This window comes from Portunus trituberculatus, chromosome 28 (genome assembly GCF_017591435.1).
Source record: "Portunus trituberculatus isolate SZX2019 chromosome 28, ASM1759143v1, whole genome shotgun sequence".
Classification (NCBI taxonomy): Eukaryota; Metazoa; Arthropoda; class Malacostraca; order Decapoda; family Portunidae; genus Portunus; species Portunus trituberculatus.
Genome location: NC_059282.1, coordinates 7,815,190 through 7,834,638, shown reverse-complemented (window position 1 = coordinate 7,834,638; position 19,449 = coordinate 7,815,190). Strand labels below are relative to the sequence as shown.

The 19,449-nt window shown below is 41.9% G+C and overlaps 2 protein-coding genes across 27 annotated transcripts in view; both read right to left on the bottom strand.

The window, feature by feature from the left end:
• Positions 1-171: 171 nt before the first annotated feature.
• On the bottom strand, positions 172-9,639 carry LOC123510156 (exocyst complex component 5-like). Of its 2 annotated transcripts, XM_045265022.1 has the most exons (16): positions 9,507-9,639; positions 8,666-8,796; positions 8,340-8,457; positions 7,988-8,185; positions 7,703-7,767; positions 7,391-7,574; positions 6,866-7,006; positions 5,623-5,810; positions 5,263-5,355; positions 4,960-5,131; positions 4,729-4,822; positions 4,404-4,542; positions 2,559-2,754; positions 2,291-2,447; positions 1,646-1,806; positions 172-1,380 (listed from the first exon to the last, which is right to left on the bottom strand). In XM_045265022.1, the coding sequence occupies exons 1-16, from the start codon at positions 9,537-9,539 to the stop codon at positions 1,294-1,296; spliced, it is 2,157 nt and encodes a 718-aa protein (XP_045120957.1). In that variant the 5' UTR covers positions 9,540-9,639; the 3' UTR covers positions 172-1,293. The 2 variants fall into 2 exon arrangements, with proteins under 2 accessions (XP_045120957.1, XP_045120958.1); XM_045265023.1 differs by lacking the exon at positions 9,507-9,639 and having other exon boundaries at positions 8,340-8,572; positions 8,666-8,799.
• Positions 9,640-10,944: 1,305 nt separating this feature from the next.
• Positions 10,945-19,449, bottom strand: part of LOC123510326 — a 732,954-nt gene continuing 724,449 nt past the window's right edge. For 15 of the 25 annotated variants that reach the window (XM_045265383.1, XM_045265382.1, XM_045265381.1 and 12 more), the window contains 8 exons: positions 16,146-16,298; positions 15,914-16,019; positions 15,550-15,788; positions 15,197-15,425; positions 14,841-15,070; positions 14,413-14,568; positions 13,109-14,134; positions 10,945-12,975 (listed from right to left, as the gene is read on the bottom strand). In XM_045265383.1, the coding sequence (XP_045121318.1) occupies positions 11,821-12,975; positions 13,109-14,134; positions 14,413-14,568; positions 14,841-15,070; positions 15,197-15,425; positions 15,550-15,788; positions 15,914-16,019; positions 16,146-16,298 (3,294 nt within the window). In that variant the 3' untranslated portion in view covers positions 10,945-11,820. The remainder of the gene's footprint in view (positions 12,976-13,108; positions 14,135-14,412; positions 14,569-14,840; positions 15,071-15,196; positions 15,426-15,549; positions 15,789-15,913; positions 16,020-16,145; positions 16,299-19,449) is intronic. The other 10 variants (XM_045265388.1, XM_045265394.1, XM_045265389.1 and 7 more) reach the window with 3 other exon arrangements.

Sequence of the window (19,449 nt, the reverse complement as noted above, 5' to 3'; positions counted from 1 at the left end):
AACTATAGTGCAGTGGCAGATGGTCTAGCTAATTGGGTATACTAGCAGTGAATTTACAAATAGGAACGTGTGCAGGAGTTTGATGTGGTTTGGTTGTCAATCTTCATGGACACAATTGTAGCGAGAAAGGGAGACTGTTGTAATTCTGAAGGATATAAAGAAACTAGAAAACACTGTATCAACTTATATTGACTGAAAATATAGCTATACACATCACAGTTGAGTAAAGAAAGGTTTCAACATCTGTGTGAATGTTAGAACTTCTCATTATATAGCATTTTTGGATTTCATCAGATTGGAATAATTATGATATACCTAAATGCATTTTTATTATTCAAATTTGTGACATTTATTTCCTGATGTTTTCACTGCTCACTTCTGAAGCATGAACCTTTTAAAAGATAATGAGTTTGTCAGCAATGCACCAAACTTTTCAATACTCACTACCAGTAAAATTGTTATACTGATCCAGGTAAACATGAGCACCATTTATAATGACTAATTGAAGGCATCACTACTTCTTATCAATGCTGCAGCAATATTATTTGCACTCATAAGAAATTGCAACAGTGAGTGTGTTTGTAGAGCATCCTAGAATATACTTCATGCATGATGCCAGATCACTCACATTCATACAGAGTGAGTTTAGTGAATCAGCAATAAGATGTAGATTAACCTTAACTTTCAAAACTTTTGTTTCAGGCTTTTAAGTAACAAGTTATTATTAGTTTTGCATATAAGGAGCATTATACTAGAAAGAATGTCATGTGTTGAGGTAAGAAGCATTGACAATAAAGTTTGAACAAGGTGTCATGGGAAGAGAGATAAATAGTGAGATTGTCTAGGTTGGTATCAAAGCATCTCCAGTCAGTTGCTCAACTGAGATTTGATACCGAGTTGGTTCTCTATGGTGGCATGTACAGGATCTTGACCATTCATGTTACACATTGATAACCTTTGCTGGCCTACACAGGCACTTTGACTAACAGTAAAACTTCTATTTGCAGGCCATTCCCATCCATCCATACACAAAGATTGAGGCACATTTTGCAGTCCAGTACACCCTACTGTGGTGCAGGGTTCATAAAAACATGAGGGGACCCCAGTGTGCATCTGTAAGGTACTGTAATGTCCATATATCTTGGTTGTTGAATTGAATATACTCACAGGGTTTCAAGAAAACTTGAGAGAAATTTGCAAAATTCGTGTATTGTGTAAATGCAAAATTCTGCCACTTAAATAAATAAAATATAATAAATATATTTCATCGTTAAGTCTCGCCCACTAATTATCTCATTTCAGTTGGTTTCCAAGTTTGGCAGTCTTGTAATCGGCACGAAGCTGAATGAAGTTCGTCAGAATGTTCCGGTCCAAGCCACTCTGGAAGGTATTCAAGGAAGTATCTAGAATAATGTTTTGCTTGACTTCGGAAAGGTTGAGTGTAGCCATGAAAAGTTTTAGTAAGACAACAAGTGACCAAACTATTTCAAGGTTCAAGATTCATTGTTTGTATTGGTGTGAATATCTTATCACTTAGTATCCAGTCTGTACTAGAATTTATAATGGTTCTTAATTACATGTTGGCTATTTTAGTAGTCTGGAGATGGAGTGGTTATTTATCACATTTGTATTAACAATTGCTTACCAACTGATCTCCAGAGCAAACCATCTTCAGATTCTTTGAGGTCACCTGCAGCAGCTTGCACAGCGTGTGGAGTGTATCAAACAGGGAGTTGACCTGAGGTATCTTGAAGTTTGCCACACACTTCCTGTACTCATTTACATCACAGATCACAGCCATTGCTCCTGAAATAGTAAGATGATTTCCAGCAGTTTGTCAATACATGTCCCTAGTGCGGATGCACTGAATATTCTTGCTTTACTTACTTATGAAAACTCCCTCCCACTATATATTTACAAACCCCTCAATCTTGCATGCAATTTGTTTTCAGATGATGAGAGGGATCCCCATGGCTTGGTGAGCAGTGGCACTAGACCACAGCTCACACACACACACACACACACACACACACACACACAGAGAGAGAGAGAGAGAGAGAGAGAGAGAGAGAGAGAGAGAGAGAGAGAGAGAGAGAGAGAGAGAGAGAGAGAGAGAGAGAGAGAGAGAGAGAGAGAGAGAGAGAGAGAGAGAGAGAGAGAGAGAGAGAGAGAGTATGTCCCCCCCAAAAGTATGTTTACGGACCCACAGTCACTTGCCAGCCACTTCTGCAATCTCTCCTTTCAGATGTTAGGAGGAAATCCTCCCTCACTACCAAGCAAGATGACTTACCTGTGGCACTGTATTCAAACTTCATGAGGTGGTCAAAGATGGTGCGATGGAACCTGAGGCCCAGCTCCAGCAGCACACTCTCCAGGTTGTGGCCATCCAGGGAGTCTCGGATACGCTCCACCACCAGGTTGATGTAGCGTACCACACGCTGGCAAGCCTGCACCAGATGACACAACACTGCAGCATTTGGCAAGTCAAGACTTACAATATTTCTTCTTTGTTTATCCTTCAACAATGCCTACATAACATTGCTAAGAAAACCACTTACCACAGTAACATTGGTGATCAGCATGTCATCATCTTCTGGCTTAAAGTCTGTCCTTTTCTGCTCCACAGTGAGGACGTGCCTCACATAGCTCACTATTGCTGACAAGGTGCGGTCCAGGCCAAGGTCCAGCTTCTGCTCCAGTGTGCTGCCCAGCTGCTTCTTTTTCTGCAGACAGTCCCCATGTTTGGGAGTGGAACTAGAAGAAAGAATAAGTACATATAAGAAAACCAAAGGAAAACAAACACCAACAACTGCTCTACAAAGGTTATCTAGTGTAAATTTCCAAACCAACAACTGCTCTATAAAGGTTATCTAGTGTAAATTTTGGAAATCTAAAAAATTGTATTATACAAAGCCTTCCTTCACAATTAGAAAAAAAAAATTTCTAAAAATTATAAAAAGCCTTCACAAATGAAAAAAAATGTTCTAATTCCATTACTGAATCAGAGCATCAGGAGCAAATTTTCAAAGAATTTGATACTGATGCAGGTGAGAAGGTAACCAAGTTGAATCCAAAACCTGTCACGCAGTTCCTTTCAATAAGAAATGTTATTATGCTGAAAGTGTAGACAAAATTGCTGTCCAAAATATTAACATTGGATTTAAAATGCAAGCTAAATTATCACAGAAGGTGAAGCTGGGATGATGCTGGCCTTGATGACTACACTGAAAGTCATGTGGTAATTTAAGCTACCAAAGTGCACAATTAATCATAATTTTATAATAAATACAATCAGTTAGTCAACAAGTAAGAAGTGTTTGTCCAGTTGTCTAATGTACACATGAAAAGTAAATATTTTCTGAATAAAGATCTCGGAATCTTGATTCAGTCAAGCCTGTGCACTAAGATAGTACACTCAGTACTGTTCCAGTCTCAAGGTCAAATTTTTTAGTCTGGGTATTTCATCAAAGACATATTTTCTATTTTTTGTCTGGGTCTACTTCATCAAAGACATTTTTTCAACTTTCACAAACATCTCTTCATCTTCAACACTCAATTTTTCCTGGAGTCTGTATCACAGAAGTAAAATCTTGACATCTTTTTTTCAGATCTAGTTGCTTGTTGGATCAGCTTGAGATAGCAGGGGAGCACAGCCTGCTCTTATTATTGAAACCAGTGTCCTTTGTCCATGCAGCAAACCATTTGTGCTTGGCAGGAGTCTGGGCAGAAGAGCCACAATACAACATCCCTGCCATTTTTAAGTGCAATGTCAGACCACAAGGAATGACTGAGTTACTGGTAAAGAAATCCTTGGAGTGTTCTGCGGTGATCCTTCCTATTAATCGGGACACCACAGGCAGGACAGGATGATGTATGGAGTGTACGGCCTGACCGATACCTGTTGTGGTGGAGGTTGTAAGATTCATAGTTAAAAGCAACTTTGACAATAAAAATGCCAGAAGTTAAAACCAATACCAAACTACCCCATCAATGGCATGCACCTTTAAGCAAGAAAGCATAGTCCTGTATGGTTAAATGAATAACATGTCTAGGAATAAAGATGAGTTTCATTCTCTTGTCAGACATCATCTTCATTGCCACATTGCAGCTTCCTCTCTTCACTACCAATGCCTTTCAACTTGGTCAATATGAGACTGTTCTGGGTCTCAAGCTTTTCTGTCCAAGCTTGATGTAGATAAGTGCTCAAACATGTTAAGAATATTTGTTGCTTCACAATGTTTTGAAGTAAAAATTAATCTTCCAAAACACAGACCTGGGATTTATATCTAGAGACTTCTTGACTTCTTCCCCAAATAAAATCACCAAAGAAATATTTCACACAATTTCCAGTTCTCTAACAATGTATGGTTGAAACACAATGAGGAAAAGATGGACAAACTCACATCACCAGCGGCACAAGGGTGTCGCTAAACAGCTTGTCCAGGAGATTCATCATGGAGCTGCTCTGGTGCACCACCTCAAAGAAGCTCACCTCTGGAGGAGTGCGCACCTCACCACCGGGAATGACCTGCAGCCCCAGCTCTGAGAAAGGACAATGTGTGATACTAAGTTTTGCTGTGATGTAAATTCTCTGCTTTACCTTCTGACATTAATGAGGAACATGAAAATAGCAACCAAACTATTTACATAAACAGAATATTGAAATATTACATGACCTGCTAAAAATATTCAACAGATTTAAGCAAATTTTAACAATGCAACACTTACCAATGGCATAATCAACATGCTCATTCAAAAGAGCCTTTGCTAGGAGATCAAATATCTGGACAGCATTATTGTGAACATCAGACTGAGAGGAGAGCTGGAATAAATTGCACATCATCAATAAAAATCTGAAAACTTCCAAGAGGATGAATTTCATATATTACATTCTATATGTCTTCACAGTAAATAAAGCAGTTATGGCTGTGATAATGAAAAGATAAGACATTTTCTCACCATCTGGCACCTCTTGAAGGCCTGCTTAGTCTCCTGCAAGAGGGAGATTGCCACCTCCTCAGACAGAAAGGTCTCCCCACCGTAGTTTTCCACTGCCGGTCCAATGTTGATGTTTGCCTTGGTGCCAATCACATCCTGGATGTTGCGTCGGATGTCATTGATGCTGCCGACACTGAAGAAACCAATCAGTCAGGTGATATAAGGTAGACAATACACATAGCTACAGAATGCTGGATACATATAACATTACTTTATCTGAATTTTAAAATAACATACAATCCACCATCACCACCACAAACTTACCCAGACTGTATGTTCTTCTTCTGATGACCTTTGTTTTCATAATAGCGACTCAGAATCAAGCCAAACTTTTCTTTCAGGAATCTGGTTTCTATGCTGTAAAGAAACGACATGTAATAGTTACTTCATTCAAATCTGATTTACCAATTACCTCGAGAGAGAGAGAGAGAGAGAGAGAGAGAGAGAGAGAGAGAGAGAGAGAGAGAGAGAGAGAGATTAGATATACATTATATATATATATATATATATATATATATATATATATATATATATATATATATATATATTTATACGAGACAGACTGCAGGAAGCAGGTATGTAGTCCAGAACACATGGTAAGAGGAATCAGGAAAATAAACTTGCCTGATGTAAGAGTTTAGGTGTCGCTGGAATATTGACTTGGTGAGCTTGGAGAGAAACTGGGAGTCATTGCCCAGGTTGAAGGTCTGGAGGTCTGTGCACAGCTTGACAGTCTGGCAGTACAACTCATGTAGGTTCTTCAGGTACAGCTCAAGCTGAGTCTTATTTTCTAATTTCATCTGTATGTATTCCTGTGTAAAGGACAGTTTTATCAGTCAAAGTATGGCAAGCAGGTGTTTTTATACAAGATATACAGTAAAAGTCCTTAAATCCAGAACCTTATAATCCGGAAAATTTGAAAGGCTGAGTTAAATATGTAAAAAGTAAGAAATAATAGTAATAAATATATAATAATAATAGCCGAAACCGAACATGTCATCACTGACATTGAGTTTAACACAAACTCATAAGAGAATAATATTTAGAGGTATTACAAGTGGTGTGTGTGTGTGTGTGTGTGTGTGTGTGTTGCGGAGTCCTGTTATCTGCGTGAGTGATCCAGCTGGTGTACGCTTGACGCCGGTGACGTGATTGGCTGGCGTATGATGTTGGAAGCCTTCCTTTCTTTTTGTTTCCCTTTATCAGACATCAGTAAATGTTTTATGTTATGAAATGTGTTTTGTATTATACTTAAAATTATTTTATAGTGTGACATAAGTATTGTGGACTGTATACATATTATGTGGGGTACAGTACAGTACAATCACTCAAACTTCTCAGTATATGTGGATGGTGGAATAGCCTACATAAAATAGTGAAATCAACTACACAAATACAAGTTGACAAGTAGGAAAAGAGCAATCATCACATATGGGCTGCCATAATGGCTGGAAAGGCCCATGCCACTCCCCCCATAGTCTGGCAAATCTTCAAAAAAAAAAAAAAAAAAAAAAAAACGTAAATCTTGTGTGGTGTGGTGAGGAAGTACACAGTGGACTGGTGGTAGTAGCAATCCCTGTAAGATGTTATGACAGTACTACAAAGAGATATAGCAAGTTGGGATTAGTTTAGTGGGGTTTACATAGTACCCTCAAGATTTTAATCTTACTTTCAGCCTTACTATCTTACAATCCGGAAAATCCTAGAATCCGGAATGCCTGAACCCCCGTGACTTCCGGATTTCAGGACTTTTACTGTACAACTTAAATAAGACAAAATAATACATAACTACAAGGATTAATTCATTATCAAAATGTTTTGCTAGAGCATCAAGACAAAGCAAACTTAACCACAGTTCAATGCTCACCTGAAGCTGTCCTTGGAAGATATTCAGCACAAACTTGCCCATCACCTGGTCTGGATTAGTGAACACCTCCTTGATGAGCACCTCTGACCTCCGGCACAGGGGCACCACCTCATGGTACATATCCTGTGACCGCAGTGACCCCTGGTGGCAGAGGCAGTTATCAATCTCTCCCATCACACAGCAATTTGGAAGCCTGCACTATTTATGAACTCACTTTTAAAAAGAGCTTGAGGGAAGATTAGGGGAAGAATTGAAAGTCAAATAGAGGGCTGGAATTATGGTAAAACTGCAAAAAATAAGAGTTGCAGAGGAAGATGCAAAGGGCATAAATGATTGCTTAAGACTTAAACACCAATATTTGGCTTCAAGGTAATGAGAAAAGGAGAAAATGAAGACGACTTAATAGTAATTTCCATATAGAAAACTTTTAATTCTTGAAGAGAGAGACTGCACATATTTCAAGCACCTTTATTCTTATCTTTATTGTAAAACAAAAGAATAAAGAAACAGCATGTAAACACTTACATGCTGTGCCTCCTCAATGAATGCATCAATGCACTGTGAGTAGCCCTTGAAGTGGGACAGTGTGGAGGCAATCTCCTTCATGCGGTCCTTATCTCCTGCCCGGTGTGCCTTTACAAACTCCATAATGAGGGAACACTCTATTTCATCATACTTCTCTGCTATCTTTTTCTTGGCAGTCTCAAATCTGGAAGTAACAATAAAATTTTTTAGAATGGTAGAACTTTATGATGTTAGATATCTCTACAATAAATTTCATCACAAAACTCCCAGACTAACTAATGTATAGATTAGTTTCAGGTGACAATCACATACTTGCCCGAGGGAAGCTCCTGAGCAATAAGGTGAAGCTTTTGGATCACATCTGCTGCTTCATAAATCTGAGAGAAAACATAAATAAATACATAAAGAAATAAAGAAAATGCTGCCAATAATGTATCTGAACAGTTTCAAGAATTTCTATTATACACTTCTCTTGTTCACCACCACATGGTGGACAAATATATTATCAAAAGCCTTAATTACGTATGCAATTTTCCAAAAGTTATGCATAAATACAATTCACCAAAATAGAGTTCAGCAGTACAAACTAATCACTACCTTGGACTTGTCAGTGAAGACCTCAGACACCAATGGGCCTGAAAGGAGGAACGCCCTGAAGTGGTCCATGAGGCGCTGGGCCTCCACCGCCCGAGACCGAGGGGTGTTGACGCTTTCCAGCTGGTCCCCGAGGTGCACCACCTTAGTGGCCACACTGTTGATGTGGCTGTCTAGGTCCTGGAAACTCTGGAAGGCTTCCTGCAACATAAATCTTTGTCAGAAACTGTATTAGCTATTTTGGTGTGATGATAACAGGGAAAGCATCACCCATTGAAATGTCACTTCTATGGTAAATCTGAAGTACATGGCCTTTTCCATACATGGCAAACACTAAGGCACAGAATAGTCTCACCTTATTGTGTTCCAGTAGCTGGGCAATGTTGTGCCAGTAGCGCACCTCCTCCTCCCTCACTGCTACCTCCATGCGCTCACATTTCTTAGCTGTCCTGTCATCCAGGATCTGCAGATCTCTGTGGGAAAGGTGGCACGCACTCTACACAGCAGCCTCCATCCCCTACCTGTGACCCCCTGCATCACTGCCCTGCACCTGCCACATCATCTCTACATCAAGGTGTAATGAACTACCTATGGAAATGAGCAAAATGTCATCATGTTAGCCATGTATTTGAGACAAAGTCTATCTGGTCATTATCAGCACAGGTCAGTGTGGTGGCTCACTTGATGGCCTGTGTGAAGGCCTCGTGCAGCAGGTCTGGATCGAAGACAGAGTCTGACGAGCCCGGCGCCGACATGCTGGCGTTGACCCGCCATGCCAGCCGCTCCACAAACTCTTCTCCATCAAAAGGGTCCTGAGGAGACACAAAATTAAATAAATGAAGACTTTAACAGTATTTTTTTTTTTCTGAAGTATCTCAGCATGTAAAGTTTAAAGGATCAATTAACAGTTTAACCATTCATGCAATCTGTGACGTGGCTCATGTTATTTTGGCGAAAAATGTAGTGAAAAGATTGAAGGTATATGTCATTTCTGTCGCAAATTAACATTCTTTTTTCGAATTATGATCTATTTCAACTGCGGTGGAAATTACATATACCATCAACCAATTCACCACACTTCTCACCAGAAAAACACAAGCCACATCACATACTCCACGGCTGGGTGACACTGCGAGTACACCCTCACCACCACCAATACCCTGTCCCTGCCACGGCGCCACCTGGCCACCTTAGCTTCGACAGGGGAGTGGAGGAGACAGACTGACCTTGCTGGGGGCTTGTTGGGATGAGCCGGCAGATCTTCCCCACACCCTCACCCCACCACACACGCGCACATAAAACAGACACATGCACACCAACACACACCGGCCACACGACAATTAGGAATTAAAAACACGGCCATCATATTTACTGTCAACAACGCCCCCTTTCACTGAGCCATCCTATTTTCGCCTCTTTTGATCTTATTACGGTACTTTGGAAAGCATCACCCACCTCAAAGCAATCCCTAACACTTAAAGATAGCTTTGATTTGATAAGAAGAATGGAATATGGCGCCTACCTGCTCTAATTCCTGGATATATTGGTTCAACATCCTTCCTTCCAGTGGCCGCCATGGTCTGGTTACCTGGGCGCTTCACTCCCAGAATTATTCTCCTGTCACTCAGTAAAAGAAAATGGAATGGGGAACTACTCTATTTGATGTCCAGTTACAGTAGCTAATACTTTATGTGGTGTTTTGTGTTCTCCTTTTTCGTATATCATGTATTGTATTTATGTATGTGAGTGTGTATAGATTCCCTCGCTCTTGTCATTCAGTTTGAATTAATGGAAGGGGGAACTACTCTATTTGTTGTCCAGGTGCAGTAACTAATACTTTTTTGGTGTTTTGACAATTTTGTGTTCTCTTTTCTCTATTTCATATATTGCACTGATGTCTTTGAGTGTGAATAGATTCCCTCGCTCTTGTCATTCACTCTAAAATAATGGAAGGGGGAACTACTCTATCTATTGTCTACCTAGCTATAGTAATACTTTTTTTTGTGTGTGTGTATTTTTGTGTTCTCTTCTCTCTTGTATCATGTATTGTACTAATGTCTGTGAGTGTGTATAGATTCCCTCGTTATTGCCATTCACTCTAAAATAATGGAACGGGGATCTATTTTGTTGTCTAGCTGGAGGGATGGAATTTGATACTTTTCTTTGCTTTTATCATATATTCTCTTCTCTGCTATACCATATATTGTAGCAATTTGTATGGCACTACTGTAATGAAGTTGATTGTCTAGATATGGGTGACTAATCCTGCTTGGTGTTATTATGGATTTCCTTCCTTCCTGATCCTCATTATATAGATATATGAGTGTGGGTATATAGGCTTATTCTGCACCAACACTAATAGTATAGGCTTTTAGTGATATATTGAATGGGGTTGATGACCATTAACATATTTAGCTTATTTAGGGGGAGCTAACTTGGATAAGCAAACATGTCTCAAACTACCATAGTGTTGACTATTCTCCCCTAAAAGCTCTACACAGCCTTACCATCCATGACTCACACTGGGCCTTACCTCATGATGCTGATCCTTTTTTTTTTTATGTAAGAAGGGAAAACTAGCCAAGGATAAAAAAAGAAAGGCCCACTTAGTTGTCAGTCACTTTACAGATCTGAAAGGTTAACTAAAAGTCAGGGATAAATGTCTTGAAACCTCCCTCTTAAATGAAGTCCTCATAAGAAGTTGGGAATACAGACACAGGCAGGGAGTTCCAGAGTGTAGCTTCTCACCTCATCTGCTCTGTACCCACTATAAGCAAAACTAAATCTGCACAAATGTTCATACTCAAACCTGCATCCACACAACACACATCTTTTTGTACAGGTAACAGCCAAACCTGTGCAGCAATACAGACCCCATGGCTGGTCCACACAGAGCTGTCCTACACACCATTACAGCTTCCTTCACAACAGCAGGGAGAAGAACAGAATTGCTGTTAAACTATTGTTCCTGGTGACTCTTTATTTTGGAGGATTCGGTGTTAATGCAGATTTCATGTAGTTTAATATAATCAATAATGATATAACACATACAATGCATGAAACTTACATGAATGGAGGAATGAATAATTTTGTTTAATATACTCTGTAACACTATATTTAGCAGAAAATACAGCAGTTACACTAAAAAAACACTGAGCTGTAATTTCTATGTTGGGGACTGTTGTGAGTGTTTTGCTCTGACTGTACAGACTCTATGTACAATGATTCAAAGATGCAGGGAGAGAAATATATGATTGTATGCAAAATATAAAATCAATGAAGGGTGGAAGCATAATCAGAAATGTAAAGTATAAAAAATGCACAAAATAAATGCAACGGAAGGACTGACATGACAACTTTGCAGTGAAAAACGTTGAACATAACTCTTACCACAGAGGTTACACGATGAGATACAGTACAAACAATTACTGGGAATTTATGATCCAGTTGGAGACTGTGGCTGCCAGGCAATACATTATACACACAATCATGTTACACAATATAACATAATAATATACAGCTCACTCAGCAGTCCTCATCCTCCCCTTTCTCCTAACTGGCCACCCTCTCTGTTTTTTTTTTTTTTTGGCCTCTCTTGCTGAAGTCATTGCTCTTCCTCCAAAACTCTTCATTATACCTGAGATTTCTATCATTATTTACAAATTTTGGTCAGGTTACATTTGTCAACGTCATCATATCACTTGCTACAGCTATATCTACAGACGTGTAAATAATCTAAGTACGGTTTTTTGGATATAAGTCTTTTTGAATTCATTGCGAGTCACACCGGCTCAGTTCCCCGGTGCAATGCGAGATATGGTGAAGAAGGGAGAGGCTCACGGGCTGAACACTCTTAGGGTGCGCATGAGAGCGGTGAGCACCCCCGCCAGGTTGGTGGCCTGGGTCATGAGGGTGTTCATGGAGGGGTGGTCCATGCCCCGGCCGGCTGCACTCAGGGCCGCCCGCACTGTGCTTTGGTAGGTGGTGGCCACGTCACGCACCTTCACCACCACGTTCTGGGTCTGCAGCGGCGTGGTGGTGTGCTTCACTACTTCCTGTGTCACATCCACCATGTGCTGCAATAGAGTCACGCAGGAGGCCAGGCACTGTAGCAGCGTGTCCTCAGACTCTGTGGCCGACTTCACAAACAGCTTGGATGCTGTCACAAACTGTCTGGACTCGCTGGTGAGAGCCTCCCGGGCCTCCTGGAACTTGGCCTCATCCTGGGTGGCAGATCCCCCGCTGCGCTGCGCCTCGGCACACGTTGCTGCCATGTCTGTCAGGGACTTGAGGGATTGGCTCACCACCACGGAGAAGCGGCGGAAGGCGTCCCTGGAGGCCGGGGGCATCACCTCAATGTCCTCTGCTTCCTCTAGAGAGTCCTGGTCAAAGCTGCCAGAGTCCAGAGAGTCATCAAGTTCCGTCCCATTTGGAGTTTTGCCATTCACCATTTTGTTTCTTGGGGAGAGCTTTGGGGAGGAGGTCTGGAGGGGAGCCACCTCCTGGTTCATGTTGTTTTTGAGGACAACATTGGAGGCATCAGGCCGAGGCAACCTGGAGGTGGAGGAGGTCTTATCTGTTGCTCGCACAGGACTCTTCACACCATTTGTAGAGGGGGGTGAGGCTGGGGCCCTGCGGGGTGACTGACTAGTCTTGGCAGGCAGCTGTGGCTTCTCCTCTGCTGACACAGACTTCCTGCCTACCTTTGGACTCTTCTGAGGGGACCGATTTCCACCCCTTGGGGAGGTGGGGGATGGAGCAGGAGCCTTCCCAGTGGGGGAGGGGGTGGCCAGCTTGACTCCTTGGCGAGGGCGGTGGGTGGAGGGAAGATTGTTTGTTGGGGAGGTGGTTGGGCTGAGCTGAGGCTTCCGGAGTCTGGAGGGCACTGAGGGAGGCTTCTCTGGGTTGTCTGGTGAGGGACTCCTTATCACCTTACGGGCAGGGGAGGGTGTTCGGACACTCTTGTTGTGGGTGGAGTGCTTCACTGCATCCTGTGGGTACAAACACTGCTTTAGGGGGATGTTGTATCATAAAACATGGACAAAAATGACCTTCTTTCCTTCCTGCTCTAAAAATAACTCATACAAAAATTACCTGTAATAAGAAGTGAGAGCAGAGCCTTACCTGGGAGGGGCTGCGAGGGAGAGGTGGCTTTGTGGAGGTTTTGGCGCCGTTCCTTGGAGGCAGCTCAGGCGGGTCATCTTCTTGGTCTAGGCTTTTGAGTGAGGCAGACTTGACAGTGACCATACTGGAGGAAGAGGTCAAGGAGTCATTACTTGAGGCTACACTCTGCTTGGAGGGTGAGCCGGGGGAAGTTTTGACTTGGCTCACGTCCTCACTGGAAGCTGAGGATTTGGTGCTCTTGGTGGGAGAGTTAAGAATGGTGTTGGAAGGGGAGTGGCCAATCATGTTTGTCTGGGAGGCAGATTTGGCCAAGTTTCCAGTGCTCATGGAGATGCTTCTTTGGATCTTTGAGGGTGGAGTGGTGGAGGGAAGGGACTTTTTGGGGTTGGTGAGAGTGCCAGTGCGAGTGATGGGGGTGCGTGGGGGTGGAGGAGGCGGACAGTCATCATCTTTGGCTTCTGCCTTGCTGGTTGGCACTGTCATTTGGCGCTGGAGAGTGGAGGGCCTTTGGAGGGAGGAGGTGGACCAGGTGGGGGCAGAGGGAGCAGAGGTGGCCCCTGTGCTAAAGGTTCTCACTCTGGCCATGACTGACGGTCGGCTGTCCTGATTCTCGCTGCTGCCTTCCCTTGTCCCTTCACTAGCCTTCATGTTTGCTTGCTGCTTGCGCTTCAGTGTGTCAAAACTCTTGAACATCTTGTCGTTCTCCTCCAGGGCCTGGGCCAGCTTTGCATCCAGCTCATACCCTACAGTAGAGTTATTGGATCTAAGGCTATCGTACCCCGATGAGTCACTTGGGGACTGGGAGTTGTCCTTGCTGAGTCGGAGCAGCAGCTGGCGGTTGTCAACAGAGGCACTAGAAGTAGGTGGGCTGACATAGACCGTCCGTGCACTGGATTCAAAGCGGCGCTGCAGAGAGGCAACTTTCCCAGACCGCTTTGCCATGGTCTCGGAGCTGACCCGCACCTCCCCTATCTCATGGTCCTTCTCCCCGCCCCCCTCCATGTCACTGCCATCCTCACACACCATCTGGAGAAAATAATGAAATGAAGTGATTATTATGCATTAAATGAAACTTTAAATAGATGTTTGTCTACTTATCACTATGTTCTGAATTAGAAATCATGAAATGAAAGGAAAACAAAGCTACATGATAAAAAAAACATTAGAACAAACTTAAAATGAAAACTACATACTACATATGTTAGTCTGCTTTGTAGCTATAGGTATATAGGGAAGATATTATAGGAAGGAAATGTTGGTCATCAATTTGTCTCTAGGGCATTGTAAATATCTCCTGCACACACCTTACTGATTCCCTCTTTGGCTTCGTAAAGTCTCCGGATGATGTCTGACGACCTGTTGTCCTTCTCATCGGAGGTTGGCGGTGGAGGGATGATGAAGGCTGAGAGGTCGTATTCACCTCCCATTCGGCTCCGACTTTCAGCATATGACTGAAGATCCTGTATTGAAGAACCAAAGACAATATTCATGCTTGATCATTTGAGTAAGTATTTTTATGGTATTCTGGTAAGAAAGTGAAATCCTCAAGTAACTGTTTCAAAGTGCAGTGAGGTGACCCTTGATTCAATATTCCAGGCAATATAAAATAATTTTACTACTGTGGTGTCTCTATTCCTACACATCAAGGTATGACACTTTGCCTAAGCTATCCCTTAAGATGATATCATCTTGGCATAAACAAAATACTGTAAATATTCTGTTAGTTACGCACCACAGAGCCTTCCGGTGGTGGAGGAATGGTGAGGTTTGCAATGAAGGAGTCAATGTCTTCTCCCTCCTCTAAGTGGATGCCCAGCTGGCGCAGGGCAGCCAAGGTGAAGTTTGGCTCCTTGCCGTTGCTCCCAGTCACCCTGCCTCCACCCAGGGGAGAAAACACAGAATCGCTGGTGCTGGTGTTGAGGCTGCTGATGGAGGTGCTGTCCTCTGTGTCACTTGCTCCTGCTTGTTGCAATACAAAGATTAATTTTACTTAAAGTACAAATAATGTGAAGAAAAGCTAACAAGTTATGACAAAAAGTTTCACCATGATCTCATCATCTCAGCACACTGCCGGCCTGTATCACTGACCCGTGGTGGAGTCTGAGTAGCAGGCCAGGGAGTCGTGGTCCAGCCAGCTCGGGTTGGTGAGAGAACGCAGGTTTCCAAGGTCTTGCTCCAGTGCCTTCAACTCCTTCTCCAGGGTCTCCCGGTCCGCAAAGGGAGTGGGTGGAGTGCTGACTTGAGGGGGGAACACCTTGGTACCATCCTGAAGGAGAAGGGGCAAGGTACAGTCTTGCTCTCCAACACTTGTCAACTGCTGAGTGAGGAAGTAAGTTTTCATAGACTTGAAGTAAATAAATACTGCAATATTGCAATGAATGATGAGAGTCTTTGCCTATCACAAATCATTGAATACCACAGCATAAGTGGCATCAGCTAACCTCATCTGGGGTGATGGGGGGAGGGATCATGGTGAGGTCAATGATGTCAGGGTCAAGGTAAAGAGTGCCCTCTGCAAAGGTGTAGGGAAGCCCAGAGTTGTCCTCCAGCTGCTTAATGAGTGCCTTGATGTCGTCCTCTCGGCTCTGGATGTTGAGTGGCAGGTTGTCTGGGGAGTGGAGGCCAAAGGAGGACCCGCTGGGCTTGAGGACTGATGAGGGACGCTGGGGTGTCTTGCCAGCTGTGGAGAAAACGATATTGTGTCTTAACAAATGAGTGCAAGAAATATTCACCTTGTTTGTTGTAAGAAAACATATCTTTGCTGTGCATTTCTCTCCCAAGACAAAGTGAGGCTGAGGGACTGACCTGGTTGATGGGCTGGACTCTGGTTGGGTGTGGACTGAGAGTCTGTGTCACTACCTGATCGCTCTTCACTCTCCACTACCTCGCCATTAGGCAACATCTTCTGACCCTATTCATAGAATTAAAAACCAGTTTAATAAGATATACACACACAATATAGCTATAACTGTGTTACATTTTATTCTGTCTCCATACAAAATAAAGGGACTTTATGATAGAGAATAAGTTTGCTCACCTGGGTCAGAAGCAGGAGTGAATCGGAGTGCTTTAGCCGTCCATACTGGTCTGAGCGCACACTCTCGGTCTCTGTGGTCTCCCCATCAGCATCACTCAAGTAATTCTCTGCATCTTCCACCAGCTGCTGGAGCTCTGCCACCCTTCGGATCACCTGTATTAACATTGCCACAGCCACCATGGCCAGAAATTAGCAACACTTCAAAGCAAACATGTCCTGAAGACATTATGAACAAGGCCCAGCATGGATCAGTTAATATTTCAAAATTTCACATATAGTCAAGATTTTGATGACACTGGAAGCATATAGCATTATAAGTACTTTATGGAAAATACTGTCAAGTGCTTGATATCTACAAGCTGGCTGTTACTTATATACAGTGCTGATAACTATATGACTTTCTAGACAAGCTGTAATTATTGAGTTGATGAGTAATGCAGCTAACGCGTCCCCAAGGCTGGGACGCTCACTCATGCCTGTTATGGTTAGTCACTATAGCTGCTGTGCTGAGTTAGTACTGGTCAAGGCTCACATGCAAGTGGGCAAAGGCTCCTAAAAGCAACTGGTCAACTATCATATTAAGGTTCCTATCATGAGATATGAATTTTGGCATCAACTAAATCAATTGGAAGGAATATGGACTCAATGGGTTAGCAGGGATCTGACTAAGACTTCATTCTAGGGCAAGTGATTAAACTATTGGGACATTTTTATTGAATGACAAGTAAGGAATCTAAAGAAGCTCTACATTATAAATTCTAAACTTTTGAGAAACTACCATGCTTGGTTGGTAATTCTCATATCCTAAGAGTGGATCTCTTTCAACAAAAACTTTCATACCTCTTTCAAAATCTATACTTTTCAATATGTATTCTCTCTCTCTCTCTCTCTCTCTCTCTCTCTCTCTCTCTCTCTCTCTCTCTCTCTCTCTCTCTCTCTCTCTCTCTCTCCCACCCTCCCTCTCTCTCTCCTCCTGGGAGGCTGAAGGCAGGAGGTAATGCATGGTTTGACAGGATAACTGCTGCCAAATGTTGCGCTTGCTGAGTGCCATCCTTCCAGCCACCTCCAGTCACTGCTGTGCCACCGCCTCACTGGCTCGGCACTCCCTTGTGTTGGTGTGACCTGAGTGATTCATAACCCTCTTTCTCATGTCCTTGTGGCCCTCTTTCCTGCTGCTTGCTTTGATATCACTTACTTTTCATCATTTCATTGACAAAGATACAATGAAGACTTCCAAGCAATGATGATATGTATTGCCTTCAGTAAGTACTGGTCATCAAAACAAACAACAATGCAACCAAGGACTCTCTGCAGTACTGGTATCATGTTTTGTCTTCTTGTGTCCCTCTCCTCAAAAATGAATAAGTCCTTGATTCTTCTCGTCCGTCAGTCTCCAAGATCGTCAGGGAGACACCTTCAATATTCTTCAAATAGTACTGAATTTGTTGTACTCTGCTGAATGCTCTGCTGCACATCATTAATGGATATCAACAGGCAAAGCAAGGCCAGGAAGAGTGTTTTGGTCAGTATCTCCTCTGGTGTCTCCCTGACATGATGATTGGCAGTTCAAACACACACACACACACACACACACACACACACACACACACACACACACACACACACACACACACAAAGACCTGCAGTGGATATCATACTGGTTTTATTTACAAGCAAGGGTAATATGTCAGTATTTACCATCAATATGCCTACATGAGAGTAAATAAATAAATAGATAAGTAAATAAATAAATAAATATATGGGTTACTTTGAGCATTTGTTATTTTATTATTTTTTGTCTAATTGTTATGTAAAAATATGTATCTTGCCAAATAGATTATATGTTTAAAATAGATTCTATAAACTTTCATGAATTCAAGGAACCAAAGCAGAATAATGTCAATATATCATTATCAGAAAATTACAAATGATAATTATACTTGAGCACTTCCTGATAAAAATTAATAGATTCATACAATCATGACCCAAATCACAAAGAACCTTAATGAATTGAATACAAAACACATTAGCTTTCCAGAGCCATTCAGTAAATTGTGCTGTCCAATCACTTCCTCTTGTACTACTTTTGATCTCTTTGATTATAAAGGCAAAGCTGATTGCAATGAAGGAAGAGTGCCTGCCATGCCTCACTGTGTGTCTGCCATGTTTAAACTGTAAAAAAAATCATTAGTCGACGAAAAATTACGCCCGTAGAAAATAAATGTCCAAACACAACCATAAAAAAATGACTATCCCTTTGATGGTGACTGTGAGAGGAACAAAGACAGGAGGGCCTTCCTAATGAGAACTAAGAATAAAAGAGGTGATGGCTAATAGAAAGAACTGAGAGGGGTGATAATTGAGACAGCATTTTGTTTTCATTACTAAAAGTACTACTGTGGATGTCTAAAATTGAACACAAACCATTTAGTGTTGGTGGGATGTTTTCACAGTGTAGGGAATAGGAGTTTGAATATGCTATGAGTCAGCGGTGTGAGTGTATGTGGCACATATTTTAAACTTTTCTGCTTGTTATTGTGCTGTGGAGAGAGAGAGAGAGAGAGAGAGAGAGAGAGAGAGAGAGAGAGAGAGAGAGAGAGAGAGAGAGAGAGAGAGAGAGAGAGAGAGAGAGAATTCCCTACAATTTCGAACAAGTAGGGAAGGATACAAATAATGATAGAAAGAAACAGGTGACAGCCAGATCAACACGCTTAAAAAAAGAAAAGAAAAGAAAAGAAAATATTGGCGGTGCCCTTTAACAATGCAGATTCAAGGGGAAACAAATGCAACCTTATAATCAGAATGACCAACGCAAAATGGAGCAATTAATAAACATCCCACCCACAACCTTTCTGTTGAAAAAATAATAATAAAAAGAGAGAAAAAGAAAAGAAAATAGAGAGGTAAGCTATTTTCTTTTGGCATAAACTGAAAACTTGCAAATATCACACGAGAATGAGGCTTCATGAAACAAAAAAAAGTAAAAATTTATGGTTCTTTTTTGTATGAGTCTGCAAGGTGAAAGAAATCATGCCCCACACTCTCTCTTTCTCTTAAAAAAAAAAAAAAAAAATGACTACCAACATCTACTTTATGCATTTCTATTTGCATGACACTCTTGAATAATTTGACATCAGAGGAAATACAAAGTTAACATCCTATTCTCTCTTTGCTTTCTGTGTACTCATACAAAAAAAACTTTTCTTTTAGCTGAGGAGAACCAAAAGGGTAATTAAGAATATAGCTGATATGAGGCAGGGCAGCATTTAGAACCAATAGAGAAGGCTGCTTGTTTCTTGCTTCA

What these genes read in the sequence shown, in the direction of transcription:
- LOC123510156 (XM_045265022.1), bottom strand. Translation starts at nt 9,539, where the DNA reads ATGTTGAACCAATATATCCAGGAATTAGAGCAG. An exon ending in TCATTGAGGAGGCACAGCAT is followed by an intron (nt 7,007 to 7,390) that starts GTAAGTGTTTAC and finishes CTCTGCCACCAG; the next exon opens with GGGTCACTGCGGTCACAGGA. An exon ending in TTTGCTCTGGAGATCAGTTG is followed by an intron (nt 1,381 to 1,645) that starts GTAAGCAATTGT and finishes AATACCTTCCAG; the next exon opens with AGTGGCTTGGACCGGAACAT.